The 16,219-nt window shown below is 43.2% G+C and overlaps 1 protein-coding gene across 1 annotated transcript in view; it reads left to right on the top strand.

Annotated features, from left to right (window-relative positions):
* The window catches only part of LPL (lipoprotein lipase), a 37,218-nt gene that overhangs the window by 8,421 nt on the left and 12,578 nt on the right, over positions 1 to 16,219 (top strand). Inside the window, exons 2-4 of the mRNA XM_081944696.1 lie at positions 4,036 to 4,211; positions 12,561 to 12,740; positions 15,859 to 15,970. Of these exons, the coding sequence (XP_081800822.1) occupies positions 4,036 to 4,211; positions 12,561 to 12,740; positions 15,859 to 15,970 (468 nt within the window). The remainder of the gene's footprint in view (positions 1 to 4,035; positions 4,212 to 12,560; positions 12,741 to 15,858; positions 15,971 to 16,219) is intronic.

Consider the following 16,219-nt stretch of genomic DNA (forward strand, 5'->3'; position numbering starts at 1 on the left):
GGTGGAGCGCTGAAAGGGAGCGCGCAAGCCAGGTGGAGCGCTGAAAGGGAGCGCGCGCGATCCGGTGCGATCCAGCAGGAACCCACCACTGGTCTACTGGGTCAGAAATTTCGAAGAGAAAGCTGCAAGCTCAGAAAACCAAACTGGCATTGGATTTTCATCCTTCTGTAGAACAATCTGTCACTTGAGCAGAAAGATGAGATTGATTGTTTTATTTCATTCATGAATTCCTAAATAATAGGATTGACGTATGGCATATTGTTAGAGGAGATACTGTATTGAGAATCTCTCCCTGCCTTCCACTATGTTCTCAACTGAGAAAAAAGTAAGTTAATTAAACAAGTCTAAAATTTTACTTGCAAAAAGAGGAAGCAAATGTTGCTTCTTAATTTTTGCCCCACAGTCTATTAATTATCAAACCTATATAGTGCCTCATCTCACAAACATGACACTGTAAGCATGCAATGAAACAAACAGTTAAAAAGTCCAAAGCATCCATTAAAAACAGTTAAGCATATAATATAAATAAGACCATGGTAGAATGGACCAAATCCTACACAGTCCTTGAGCTGCAACCTTTCATTGTTTAACGTTACAAAGGCACTGGAAGAAATGACTTATGATGGGTCTTCATGCTTTACAACCTTGGTAGCATCCCTATGGTCATATGATCAAAATTAAGGAGATTGACAACCAGCATTTATTTATGATGGGTGCAGCATCCTGGGTTTATATGATCGCCATTTGCAATCTTTCCAACTGGCTTCTGACCAACAAGGTTAGTGGGAGATGCCAGATTCATTTAATAGCCACACAATGCAACTGTAGCGATTTGCTTAACCATGGCAATAAATAAATAAAATTGATACAATTGAGTGTGGATTCACTTAGCAACCGCCTTGCCTAGCAAGGCGAATTCTGGTTTCAGGTGCAGTCGTATATAACAATCCTTCATGTTCTCCTTTTCCATGGGAGCCTACTGGAAAAATCATGTTTTAAAGAGATTTCCAGAAGGTCAGTAGATTTGGGACTAACCTGATTTCAGGGAATGAGGTTCCAGGGTGCCAGAAAAGGCTTATCTCCTCCTTATCCCATCAGATGGAACCCTTCAGCAGATACAATGAGTAAACTTCCTGTCCTGCCAAATCTATTGCTGTGATAAAGTTGCTTATGTTCTGATGTCTGGATTGCTTTGCTTGTATATTAAATAAATACCCTTCAACACCGCTACCAGTAATACAAGAGATAAGTTGATATGTCAGCCTGCTTTAATACGGGCTCAATGTTAGGAATTCTAATGAATTTGCAGTAGAAAGATATTTAAAATTAGAGTGTGCATATCTTATCTCCAAAACCTTTTACAAGCAATTCGTCTTTTTGTTATTAAGCAAAATCTCAAACTCAGAGTAGTACTACTATTCTTGTATGCAAATATAGTATTTCCTTATTTTTAATTTTGTGTTTGCTCTTTTTGAAGTTCACAAATGCATTTCAGGAGTGTTGCAATATGGCCATGGAAATTATACCTCAAATGCAAAATTGAGTAATCAGCCGTGCAGGTTTGTTGACATTTGTGTTACAAAAAGATGAATAAATATTTGAGAGGTGGAGATAGACCAAGTGGGACATACGTTACCTAGAAAACTAAGGGATGAGTTTGTGGTTTGCCTGTTCAGAAAACAATTCAGACTGTGGCCATGAGGGTTATGTTAAATGCTTTCTAACCTTTGTAAAAGAGAAACATTTGCATAGTCTTTTCCAACACTCTTTCCAGGAGTGTTATGACCTATCATTATCAAATAGCCTAGAAATTGTAATCCAACACTTTTGTAAGGTATTCAGTGTGGGCAGCCTGGTGAATAATAGTTTGTGTATTGACATATCCATTTGAGGGCTGCAAAGATTTACTTTGTTGATGGATTCAAAAATCAACTTACGGGACATTTAACATATTAGGAAATAGAACAGGATGTGATACATAAACAATAAGGCAAAATTGGGCTGATTCATTGTACCAACAAAGGAGAATATTTGTAGCTTGGGATTGACATGAGGGGTCCTTGGTGTTCTCTGAGCTTGGTTGTTTTCTTGCAGATGTTTCATTACCCAAACTAGATAACATCATTATTGCTCCACTAATGATGTTACCTAGTTTGGGTAATGAAAAATCTGCAAGAAAACAACGAAGCTTAGAGAGTACCGAGGACCCCTGATTCATTGTTCTTCTCTTACTTTATCCCTGCTGAAAAATTCCTAGACAGCTTTTTATCAATATGATATAGACTCGAGCAAAAGCTTCAGTTTTGTCATAGGATACTTGCCTTTATTGAACAGAGACCTGATGAGGTGTTCAATAAACCTTTGGCTTTCAACAATCTTGGAAGTGCATAAATCAACTTCTTCCCTTCTTCTCTACATGTAGTTTAATAAAAAAGCAGTCATTTCACTGATTTTTATTTTGAATAAGTCATAACACAAGAGTCACTGTTCTCGTTTATGGCTGCCCTATGTAAAATATAACTACGGTATTTCAAGCAAAGCTAGTTCTTTGTCATGGTTGCTTGTGCCCAATTGCTAAAATTGTAAAAAAAAAAAAATCTATGGAGACCATAAAGCAGTCTTTCATCAAAGCAAACAATAGTTCTTAACTAATAGTAGTTTCCAAAGTATTGGGTTTTCCCTTATCCTGCTACTTTAACTCCTTTTTAAGTGGACATTTTGTAGATTAGTTTACCCAAATGTTGCATTTACCTGATGTCTAATGATATTATTATTGTCAGAATGATATACAAGTAGTCCTTGACTTATGATCACAATTGAGCCCCAAATTTCTGCTGTTAAGTGAGACATTTGTTAAGTGAGTTTTGCCCTATTTTACAAACTTTCTTGCCACACTTGTTAAGTGAGTCACTGCAGTTGATAAATTAGTAATATGGTTGTTAAGTGAACCTGGCTTCCCCATTGATTTTGATTATCAGAAGGTCACAAAAGGTGAACCTGGGACACAACAACGGTCACAAATATGAGCCAGTGGCAGAGCATCTGAATTTTGATCACATGATCACGAGGAAGCTACAAAGGTAGTAACTGTGACAAACGGCCATAAGTCACATTTTTCAATGCCGTTGTAACTTTGAACGTCACTAAACAAACTGTTGTAAGTCAAGGACAAGCCATATCAAATGTAAATGCAAGTTTTTAAAGCATGTCTTAAATGGGTGCCAGCACAATTTATAGACCATTTTTTGACTGAAATGTAGAATGAGTTTAATAAACTATTACATAATCTTGCAAGCAAATTTGCTTCTGATGACATTCATCATCCAAACCATAATCAAAATGCACTCCAATAGGAAATATATTTGTTAGATAAAATATATTTACAGGAGACAATTAATAATGGGGTATTGCAAACCCATAAGATTTTATTAAAATCTTTCAAACTTGGATTAAATTGATTAAATTTGCTTAAAAAAACATTTTGTGCCACTTGATCAACATGGTATGTTAATATTTTCTGCTGAAATTATTACAGCATATTTTTGCCTCCATTTAACTCTTCAATAAAAGCTGAGGCAAAAAATGGTCTGCATGAAATTTAGAAATGCAAATGTCCATTTAACAGAAGGAATACTTTATGCATAAACTGGAAATGTTTATAAACTGACCATAAGCAATATAATGAGATGTGTGTCATTTTTCTATATTGTCATTTTTCCTGCTGTCTATCATCTGAAAATAATCTTGCTTAGCTTCAGTATGGAAACTTGAATCAATACAATGAATGTGTTCTTTGTCTTTTTAGCTGTCACTGCAGAAATCTGTATCAAAGAAGTACTAGGATAAATAGCTATCCTGGACCATCTGTGCCCTGTTTGATGCTACTGTGGATGCTAATAAATCAATATTAGTTCTGAGTCACTTAGCTTCTTACTTATTTTATTGATTTCTATAACAGAAAGAATCTTAAATAGACTATTAATGTTTGCTGATAGTTCCTTTGTTTCAACCACTTCCCTCTCTTTTTAACTTCAGGAAACATTATAAAAAATGAGAAAGACTTCAGTGGTATTGAGAGTAAATTTTCTTTAAGGATACCCGAAAGGCCTGATGAAGACGTTTGCCTCCTAGTTCCTGGACAGGAAACAAGTGTAGCAGATTGCAACTTCAATCATACCAGTAAAACCTTTGTGGTTATACATGGATGGACGGTAAGAGGAGCTAAACACTTGCTTAGCTATTCACTGAAGACTCTTAGTCAGTCGGATAAGAGCAGAAACCCAAATAGTGATTTTTTTTTAAAAAACCAACAAATTAATTGCCATATGTTTTTACTTATTTCTGGTTGGGATGGGTAGCCTTTTAAGCTCTATAGGTAATTCTTGACCAATGACTGCAATTGAGCCCACTATTTTTGTCATAAGTTGTGATCGTCATAAAGTGGCTCATCACAGGACCACTACCAATTTTACAATTTTCCAGAGGAATTTTGCAGGATTAGCCAGGATTGGGGTATTGTGATGTCCAATTGGCCTCGAGACAGAGTTAATTTGAAGCCACGTCTCTGTGCTCCTTGCTTCTGGTTCCCAGTTTCAACTCTGTCTGGCCGAAGAAAGACAGGTTGCTTTTGGTTCCTGATTCTTCCAAAAACAATCCAATGCCGTCCTGCAAATTCCTTCTCCCTGCCTTCTTCCCCTTGCCTCCATCTGATACCTGGAAGTCTCCCCTTGGTGTGGCTTGCTCCCGGCCGCCGGTAAGGGATTTAAAATTTGCTTCTTGGGGCTTGGAGGCAGGATGCCATTATGGCAGCCATTTTGGGGCCTCAATTCCTGCGGGCTGCATGGGCTGAGGCAGAGGCTACTACGAAGCCTTGTTTTCATCCCTGCCTTCCTGGTAGGCCATCCCTTCTGTAGCGGCGGCAGTGGCAAGACCCTGCAGGTCCAGATCGATGCCGGGAGGCCTGGAGCGGCGCGGGACAGCGAGGATCGCTTGGTGCACTGTGTGGTGCTGCCAGCAGCCGCATGGCTTGCAAAAGGGGCAGGAAAGGTCTACCAGAGGCTGATTTCGTTGCATGGAGGCCGTGAGTGATTGGGGGAAGCTGTTTTTTGGTTGCTGCTGTTTCTGGTGGGCTGAGCCTCGTGGAGCCCTGACCTGGTGCCATGGCAGATGCAGAGGAGAGGCCGGATCCCCCCCATTGTCCCCTAGGGAGGGGACCTCCAGTGGGGCCCGAGTGAAGTCCACAGCCTCTGTGAGAGTGCGCAAAACTGCAGCAGCTGGAAAATCCTCCAAGGCCTTGCAGAAGGATGAGGAAAAGAGGCACAGGGCCTTGGAAAAGCAGGTGTCCAGAGCTGAACAGAGGGGTAGGCCTAGTTCTCCCTTGAGGTCTAGATCGCCCATTAGATCCAGGTCTGGGTCTCCTCACAGGGGGGATTCCCCAGTGTATCTCAGGGACATTTCACCTTCTCTCCCCCTCCCCCATTCTCCATGGTGGAACAGGGATCCTTTTCAATGCAGGGAGGCCAGGGGGAATAGTCCCATCAGGCCATCATTGGCTCCACAGTCTGAAGGCTGTGCACAAGAGGAGGAGGATGATTCCTTTGTTAGAGACATGGAGCAGCTTCCAGCAAGCATTCAGAGGTTTATCTCCTCTGCAATTTCACATGGAATTTCTGCTGGGTTACAGAAGGGGTCTGTGTGACCCGCAGTGGTGGCAAAGGTCACTGGGGGGGGGATGTGCCACTGCTCAGGCCAGGCCAAGGCCTTTCCCCTTGGAGGTGCGCCAGCCTGTTTCTCCTTCTCTGGCTAGCGAGGGTTCCATGGTGGGGGATCAAGTTCAGAGAGAGGTAGATATGTCTGATGATGAGGATCCCTCAAAACCTGAGGCATCAGCATTCTCTGGTCTGTTTCCTCCGGATTTGTTCAAGTCACTGTTGCGCAAGGCCAGGGCCACAGTGCAACTGGGTGAGATGGAGGGCGCCACGTCGGGTGCCAAGGAGGGTGGTCCGGAGAAAAAGCCGGAGGTCGAGTTTACTCAGAGACTCCTCCAGCGAAGGAAGACATCCCTGACCCTAAGTTGTTCCTAGAGGTAGTTAAAAAGCAGTGGGAAAAGCCAGGAACATTTCCCAACCCCAGCAGCAGTGATAGAAGGTTCTTTAACATGGAACCTAGCTTCTCTGAGTCGTTGCAGGTGCCCATAGTGGACCTCCAGTGGTGGCATTGGCGTCCACGTCAACGGTGGTGTCCGGTGATGTGGCTGATTACTTTAATGGCAAGGACAAGAAGGCGGAGCTGACCCTTCATAAAACGTTCCAGTCTTCTACACGGGCCATCAAGGCAGCTGCCTCTGCGTCGTTCTTCAGCCGCACGGCTATCCTTTGGCTACAATAGATGCAGGAAAGGATTCCGCCTGAGGAGGTGCGTAGTCATCAAGATCTCAATAAGCTGGTTGCTGTTGCTCAATTCTTTGCGGATGCCACTCTTCATGCCATGAAGTATGCCTCACAGGCAATGGCGGCCTCGGTGACCTCCCGACGTCTCCTGTGCCTGAGGGGTTGGCAAGCGGAGAACAAGGCAAAGTGGCACCTGGCATCATCGCCTTATTCCGGGGGATCCCTTTTCGGTACCCCGTTGGACCCAATCCTCGTTGAGGACAAGAATAAAAAGAAGGTCATATCTTCGCCCGCAAAGAAGTTGGAGCAAAAATCTGCACCTTATTTTCGGAAGCAGTCCTATCATCAGTCAGATCAGGAGGCACAGCACAGCAGGTATTTTCCGAGATCAGATAGGCAGTCGGATAGGCACTACACCAGGGATAGGCCTAGGTTCCAACCCCGGGGGAAGAGGCCCTTTCGGGGGGGAGGGGGCTGTCCCTACCGCCAGGACAGATAGGTCAATAGCAACCCCACCTATAGGCGGTAGACTGGTTCTGTTTGCCGACGCCTGGGCTGAGATTACCACTGACACCTGGGTTCTGAATACCATCAGATTTGGCCTGCGCCTAGAGTTTCTCTCCATTCCGCTGAACCACTTTTGGATGTTTTCAGTCGCCAAGAGTAAAGATAAATGCTCTCATGAGGCAGGCGATCCGACACCTCCTAGAGATTAGGGCGGTGGAACCGGTTCTACCGGACCAAGTGGGGTCAGGTTTCTATTCCAACCTCTTTGTCGTTCTGAAGAGTTCGGGGGGGATGGAGGGCGATTCTGGATCTTAAACTGCTAAATTTTCACTTAGTCTATAGAAGATTCAAGATGGCATCGCTTAAATCCATCTTGGCAGGGGTCAGGCGCAATGACTTCATGGCCTCCATCGACCTGACGGAGGCTTACCTCCATATCCCAATCTTCCCTGGCATCGTAAGTATCTCAGGTTCTCCTATTTAGGTAGCCACTACCAGTATAGAGCCCTACCGTTTGGCTTGGCATCGATGCCTCGGACCTTCACCTCCGAGAGTGCTCTGTCAGGGTCCAATGCTATCTCGATGACATTTTAGTCCAAGCAGCATCGTTTGAACGTGTGAGGGAGGATCTTTCGTTGGTGGTATCCACACTACAGCAGTTAGGTTTTTCGACTAACCTAGATAAGAGTTCCCTTGTTCCCGCCACCCAGAATCCTCACTTGGGGACCATCATAGACTCTAAGCTGGGAAAGGTGTTCCTGTCCCACGACCGTAAAGTTAGTTTGTTAGCCTTAGACAAGTTAGAAGTGAATGTTTTATTCCTGTAGTAGTGCTCTCCAGCTTGCTGGGGAAATTCATTTCTTCCATAGACGTGGTGCCTTGGGCTTGTCTACACGCGAGGCCGCTCCAGTGGCATCTCCTGCCGCATCAGGTCAAACTCCAGCAATTCCGAGGAAAAGGTTCCACTGACACCACAGGTGCAGGTGTCATTGAGGTGGTGGCTCTCACCAGCGCTGCACGAGGGCTGCGAGTTCAGGGAGCCGGAGCGCATCATTCTGACAATGGACGCCAGCTTGTACAGGTGGGGAGCTCTCTTGGAGTCCCGGATGGCGCAGGGGCGTTGGACCTGGTTGGACCTCCAACACAATATAAATTGGCTGGAACTGCGAGCGATTCACTTGGCATTGCGGCACTTCAAGGACCATGTTCGGGATTGAGACGTCTTGGTGCTGACCGACAACGTGGCGGCAAAGGCCCATGTCAACCGACAGGGTGGCACACACTCCAGGGCTCTTCGAACCGAGGCGATGGCACTCGGCGCCTGGGTGGAGAGGCATCTTTGATCGCTATGGGCGGAGCAAATCACAGGAGTGAACAACCATCAAGCCGCCTGGCTCAGTCGGGCCACGGTTGACCACGGGGAGTGGAGCCTTTCTCTGAAACTGTTCCAGGCCATCTGCTCCAGGTTCGGCCATCTGGAGGTGGACTTGTTTGCCACACTGCAGAACGCTCAGATGGATCGGTTCTTCTCTCAGTTCCCGGCTCGGGGGATGGAGGGAGTCGACGCGCTTCGGATTCCGTGGCCAGAGGGCCTGCTTTACACCTTCCCTCCCCTTCCCCTTCTCCCTGGGGTAGTTTGGAAAGTGATATCAGAGAAGGCAGAGCTCATCTTAGTGGTGCCGTACTGGCCGCGCTGGGCGTGGTTTGCGGACCTAATCTGACTGTCAGTGTCACACCCGTGGAGGATCCCGGGGAGGGATGTGGACCTCAGACAGGGGAACCTGGGTGCATCCCGAGCCACAGTGGCTGCAGCTAGCCGTGTGGAGATTGAGCGGGAGCGCCTAAGGGCCGCCCAGCTTTCACAGAGGATGATCTCCACAATTGAGGCTTCATGCAAGGTTTCCACCACTAGGAGTTATGATTCCATCTGGCGGGTCTTTGCAGAGTGGTGCCGGGTCTTGAGAGCGAATCCTCGTGAGGCTTCGGTACTGCACGTCTTGGAGTTCCTCCAAGATGGATTGGATAGGGGGCTCTCACATGGCACCCTCAGGAGACAGGTGGTGGCCCTCTCCATGATTATTTGGGGAGAGGGGCTCCTTCCACTTTCCCAGGTCCTTTTAATTAAGAGGTTTTTGAAGGGTGCGGGGAATCTCCGTCCCCCAGTAGTCCACAGGTTTCCGACATGGAGCCTCACTATGGTTCTCTAAGCAATGACAGGAGCCCCATTCGAACCTCTGAGGACGGTTGACCTGAAGTTTGTAACCCTTAAGGTAGTGTTCCTTGTGGCGGTCACCTCAGCCCGTTGCATCTCCGAACTGGGAGCGTTGTCCTCCAAGTCGGATCTTTGTACATTCCACAATAATCGGGTCGTCCTGCAACTGGATCCAACTTTTGTTCCCAAGGTTAACTCCCTTTTCCACAGGTCACAAGAGGTGGTACTACTGGATTTTTGTCCAGACCCGTCTCATGATAGGGAGAGCCTTTGGCACCGGCTGGATGTCAGGCCTGCCTTGCGCATTTACCTGAGGTGCACGGAGGGCTTCAGGAAGTCTGAGGTGCTCTTCGTTTCCTTTTATCCGTCTTCCCTGGGGAAGAGGGTGTTCTCCTCGGTTATAGGGAGGTGGATCAAACTGGCCATTGCATTGGCCTATGAGGTTCAGCACCTTCCGGTGCCCCAGGGCATCACAGCACACTCCACCAGGAGTGCAGCTACCTCGGTGGCCTGGGCCACACAGGCGCCTATCGTGGAGATTTGCAGGGCGGCTACTTGGGCGTCCCAGTACCTCTCTATCAGGCACTACAGGTTAGACGCATTTGCATCAGCTGATGCAGCATTTGGTCATAGGGTATTACAACAGGTGGTAGCGCATGAGGGGCCCAGGACCAATAGTGCCCCCCCCGAGGGACATTAACTTGGGTATGTTCCAATCCTGGCTAATCCTGCAAAATTCCTCCGGAAAATGACAGTTGGTCTTACCTGAACTGTTGTTTTAGGAGGTTTTGCAGGATTAGCCAGGTTCCCGCCCTAGCGTTGGTTCAGGGGGTGGGGTGTGTGTTCCCTTATGACTTGTTTTCAGGTGTTTTGCAGTGGTCTTGACTCGTTGGAACCAGAAGCAAGGAGTACAGATGCGTGGCTTCAAATTAACTCTGTCTTGAGCCAATTGGACATCACAATACTCAATCCTGGCTAATCCTGTAAAACCTCCTAAAACAACAGTTCAGTAAGACCAACTGTCATTTTTTTTGTAGCAGTCATTAAGTGATCCCTGTGACCTAAAGTTCACTATGGAAAGTTTTTTCCAAAAGCTGAAAGTAAGTGCCTTTTTCAGAAAAAAATACCATAAATCATGATCACATGAACATAAGTTACAAATGGCTGTAAATGTAGGTTTGCTGCTGAGCACCCAAAATGCTTTCATATGACTGTGGGGCCCCTGATATCAGAAGGTCAAATCCTTGTTATAAGTCCCATTTTAGGGGGGGATCATCATAATTTACAATCAGCCCTATATTAAGTACTACCTGTATTGTTTTCTGGATCATGTTTGGAAATTACAATATGTGTTTTTTAAAGGAACTCCAATCTTTGTTTAAGCATCACAATCTGATCATAACTCTTACAAAAAACAACTGTTTGGCTGCATCAGGCCATCTGTTCTAGCATTCTTTTTTGCAGTAGTGCTGAAATCTAATAAGCTGTCCTGCTAAGTGGGACATAGCTGTAAAGGCGATCCAGGCAATTCTATTCACGAAGAGAACTAGAAGCCATTGCTTGGGGAGCAATGAAATAAATTGGAGCTGCAAAGACCTTGTGGCTTAAGCAAGGCATGAATCCGTAATAGGGAACTGTTCGTAGCCTTTCCTGTTTGGGAAGAACTAAATAGCCAGGTCCACCTAGAGTTTGCCTAAGATTCAAAGGGCAGACTTGACATAGGGCTGTGATAGTGACCCTAGGCACGCTTGCCCAAAGTGGCACATGGAGCCATTTTGCCTGGCATGCGTGGCATTGCCCATTCCTCTTCCGGGTTCTGGTGTCCATGCGACGATCAGCTGGCCTTTGTGCGTGCGGCAGTGCCAGAAACCGGAAGAGCTGCTCTTCTGTTTTCTGGCGTGAGCATGCACCCAGCCAGCTGATCAGTGTGAGCGCATGCGAGCCAGAACACTTTTCATCCAATGTGCATGTGCGTGCCAGAAACCGGAAGTTCATTTTCCGGCTTGCGTATGCCCTGTTTCCACCTTCACTTCCTGGTCGCGGCCCAGACAAGCATGCACAAAGTGCTCCCTTTTCAGCATTCGGTGTCGAAAAGGTTTGCCATAGGGAAATAGAAATGGAAACTGGATCTTTTCTAGACTTATCTAGAAAAGCCAGAGATTAAAACCATGATTGTCTTCTTGCAAAGCAAAAACTCTGCTGTTGCCCTACAGCCACTCCCTGCAGCTTGGGAACATTTTCTTGAGGCTAGCATTAGTGTATTAGGAAGTCTTTTGCCAGTAAGACTGTTAAAGAAACTTGGAGCTCATTTAACATTCATGTTGTTCGTTGGTCTTATTTTTTTCCACCTGCTAACATAGCACACACATTTGCATTTCTTAAACTTTATGTTTTCCAAAGGTTAGGTGCAAGAGACTTAAGCATTATCCCAGCAGAGTTCTTTGTTACAATAATATGGATTGTAACAGGAGAAATAGGAGATGGGTATTAGCTATGTTTGTTGCTTTTTAATTATATATTTAAAAGATGAGATAAAAATCTAATAATTGTAATTATTATTATTATTAAATAAATGTCAGGTGCAAGAAATCAGGAACCAAGGTTGTTCAAATGAGTAAACGTTTAATCCATGGTAGTTCACTACAAGTATCTCAACTACTAATGGTCAGGGCAAATTGGCGGTAGAAAGAGTGAATGGAATTCAAGGAAAGATGGACTTAAATTTCTTGTGGGCACAAAGGGACTCAAAACTGATGATGCACTTGACCCCTCAGCCTGGTCATCTCTTACAATCAGCAGCCATATAACTTACTTCTTCACCACCAAGGTCTGCATGAGATAAAAGAAAATTAACACTTGTTCTTTGCTCAACTTACATACAGTCAGTGCAAATCCGTCAGTTCTTTCTAATGTCGTCTTCTTTTTCACCTCCCCTATATGTCCCTAAAATTGCTAGAAATCCTCAACAATAAACCCACAATATTTTGCTTTGTTGTCACACAGTTGTTTTTCTAATGCCCTTCAGATAGCCACAACAGCATGGGGGTTACTTGAAAAGGCAGGCATAATTCCCAAATTCTCCATTTTGTAATAAATATATAATGATACTATCCTTTGCACAAGTTGGCAGTGAATTTCCTATCTATTAAAGTATTATTTTTTATGATTAAAATATAATATGCCCAGGCAACTTTCCCAGCTGAATGTTTTCCACATGTTTTGAACAATCCCCATAAATTCTTAACATGGAAATGTATGTAAGTTTTGCTACATCTGTAGAGCACCGGATTGGACAAGATTACTATCAGTGCACTCCTAAACTAACCCATGAACTTGTTTATGATTACTTTGAAAAATATTTGATGATTATATTTCTTGTCCCTGTAAGTATAGTTAATACCTTTCCTTTGAGGTTAATAGTATACATTGACATAGAGTTTATTGTATTCTAGGTGACTGGCATGTATGAGAGCTGGGTTCCTAAGCTGGTGAAGGCACTGTATAACAGAGAGCCTGATTCTAATGTCATTGTAGTTAATTGGTTAGCTCGAGCCAGTTTGCATTATACAACATCTGCATACTTTACAAAGAATGTGGGAGAAGATGTTGCTGCATTCGTTGATTGGATGGAGGTAAGCATCTATTTACAAGGTCTGTACTGCACAATATCTTGTGAGTTAAAGGTGTTGAAAAGCTAGAATCCAAAAGGACATTTCCAAATGAGGAATTTTTGTTCCCTAAAAAAACTGACCTCAGGGTTTTGATTCCATAATGTTAGCTATATTTATTTCTGGCTGAACTGTATTTGAAACTGTAGTTATCAATTTTTTAAAGTTAACGTTAAATGGAGCTTATAGGTGGTCCATTTTCTGCTTCATCACACTTCTTGCTCTTATGCTTTTAAGGGGAAAAGTGGCTTGATGACTTTCCGCACTCCCATCACGTGGCCAGCCAATGCATACTGCATGCAATAAGGCCTTGGAGTGAAAACAATTTATTTCGTTCCTCATTTCTGTGGAGTGATGGAGAAAGGGGTTTTATGGCAGGACCTGTTATAACTCAGAGTGGAGCAGTTATTTTTACTGTCAGTACATGTCCAATTTGTGAAGGTTATCAAAGCAGAATTTGTGGGTTCTCAGAATGGAGCTATAGCTACACTATACTGCTTAGTGAGAATTACATGTTGGAATGCTTCCTTGTTGGAAAAAAACATGTCTGACGTATGTAGTATAGCAATTTCCATCGTATTGTTATTCTCTGTTAATTTTTTTTTAAATATGTGAAAACTTCCAAACATTCATATTCTAGTTCTTGCCTGAAAAGTTATCTTAGGTAAGTCCTAGACTTATGACCAGAATTGAACCAAACATTTCTTGCTAAGTTAGACAGTTGTTAAGTAAGTTTTGTCCCATTTTACAATTTTTCTTGCCGCAGTTGTTAAGTGAATCACTGCAGTTGTTAAGTTAGTATTATAGTTGTTAAGTGAATTTGGCTTCCCCATTGACTTCAGAAGGTTACCAAAGACATGCTAAGCATCTGAATTTTCATCACTTGATCATGGGGATACTGCAAGTCGTAAGTGTGAAAAATGGTCATAATTCACTTTTTTCAGTGTCTTGGAAAAACTTTGAACAATAACTAAAAAAACCTGTTTCAAGTCGAGAATTACCTATATCAAATGCAAGTGATTTCAAGCCTTTTAAGTATCAGTTTTGTAGATAAGGGATGAAGATATCTTAATGTTTGCTTATATACTTGCGCCAGATATGCCCTTTGCCCTAGCAATGAATAGACAGCATTGCTGTTCAAAGCCTCTTAAAGAAGGCCTTGAAACACCCAGGAATATATGAAAGCTTGCTATATGGATTGTTAAAACTGCTGTGTCTTTTTCAAACTATTATGACTTTGCTGGAAACTATCCTATAGGGTGGTTCAGTGGCTAAGACGCTGAGCTAGTCGATCAGAAGGTTGGCAGTTAAGTGGTTTGAATCCCTAGTGCCGTGTAACAGAGTAAGCTCCCGTTACTTGTCCCAGCTTCTGCAAACCCAGCAGTTCAAAAACAAGGAAAAATGTAAGTAGAAAAGTAGGAACCACCTTTGGTGGGAAGGTAACAGTGCTCCATATGTCTTCAGGATTTAGTCATGCCGTCCACACGACCACAGAGACATCTTCGGACAGCGCTGGCTCTTCGGCTTAGAAACAGAGATGAGCACCGACCCCTAGAGCTGGAAACAACTAGCACACATATGTGGGGGAACCTTTATCTTTACCTTTATCCCAGCTATCCTTGCAAGTATTCTTAATACAGTGCTGCTTAACTCCATGCATTCCTTTGCAGTCTCCTTAATTCCAGCATTATAATATAGTCCCTTCAAATGCATAAGGCTGAATGCATCAGTAAATTTTGGATTTGACAAGCTACATCCAGAATCAGTTCTTGTAAATGGGCAGCCATATAAATTTGATAAACTAATAACTTCAAATGATCTGGAGTGGAGAACTATCTTCATTTGAAATTCAGTTCTTAGCAGCAATGAAATGGTGCTGATTGTTGGAAAGCAGACATTTTTTTTAATGGCTGTTGATAATGCTCACAAAGGATTAGAGGCATTGGGAAGTTCACTTAAAATGTTAAAATGGTTGCAGGTGGCCTTCTTTCCCCCTTTCCTCATCTAGGCAGGTGGGTAAAGTTAAAGGTTCCCCTCGCACATATGTGCTAGTCGTTCCCGCCTCTAGGTGGCGGTGCTCATCTCCATTTCAAAACCAAAGAGCCAGCGCTGTCTGAAGATGTCTCCGTGGTCATGTGGCTGGCATGACTAAACACCGAAGACACATGGAGCACTGTTACCTTCCCACCAAAGGTGGTTCCTATTTTTCTACTTGCATTTTTACATGCTTTCGAACTACTAGGTTAGCAGAAGCTGGGACAAGTAACGGGAGCTCATTCCGTCACGCAGCGCCAGGGATTCGAACTGTCGAACAGCCGACCTTTCTGATCGACAAGCTCAGCGTCTTAGCCACCAAGCCACATAGACACAAATTGAGTACCTCTTTCAATGGAGAGTAAACATGAGCATAAACTAGTTCTGATATTTTACATTTTGCAGATAACAGACTGTAAACGGAGCTCGCTTCCCCTCGAGCCAGATCCCATAAGAGGATAAATGTATTTGCTAGCATGCAGTATCTCTAGGAAAATATTTTTCATTGTATCTCCATATCCAAATCCATCTATCCATATTTCTAAAACATAAATTATTATTTTCTCATCAGAAATGCTTATCTTCTTTTAATACCTTTGGCATAAATGCTCCTCTTATAAATAAAGCCCTTGGGTAGGATGTTGAGCACTGATGGATTATATTTTCTTTTCTGGCTGCTGTTCTATTTATTTTTGTTGTGACAACATTTATTGTTTGTAAATGTTGTATTTATACGTAAACTTTTTTTTTTAAAAATGTGCTGCTTTCCAAAAAGTATTTCTGGCTTTAGAAGTTTTTATGAATGCTTTAAGCGAAAAAAAAACCTTTTTAAAAAATCCACTTTTCTTTTGCTGCTCTCAAGTTTTGTCCCTTAGCTGTCTTACATAGATTTTTATGTATTTACATTTTATATAAAACAGTGCAGATTTCCTGCTGCTACTATAATATTTTTGTCCTTGAAGTGAAACTGATAATTCGATTTTTGAATATCAAGCAGGTTAAAATTTGAATTTGAAGCTTATTCTTTTTAAAAAATAATTGTTCTCAGGAGCAGTTCGGTTATTTTCTCAACAACGTCCATTTGCTGGGATACAGCCTTGGTGCCCACGTTGCTGGCATTGCTGGAAGTCTGACCAGTAAAAAGATTAATAGAATTACAGGTGCGCAAATTATTATTACTATCAGAATAATAACTAGAAGGAAAATTACAGTTTTCAAAGCACTTAATATTTTAACATACAATTCTGGCATATGTTGATAGCAACTGTTATAAAATGAGGAGCCAATAAACACTATGTATCTTCTAGCATACATACCATTGCTTTTCCCTCAAGATTATAAAAAGCCATTGTGTGTTAAAAATCCTCCTCCTCCTAAAAAATCACAAACAAAACAAAAAAAGTAAGTGC

Source organism: Natrix helvetica (assembly GCF_964273705.1).
Source record: "Natrix helvetica genome assembly, chromosome: 2".
Lineage (NCBI taxonomy): Eukaryota > Metazoa > Chordata > Lepidosauria > Squamata > Natricidae > Natrix > Natrix helvetica.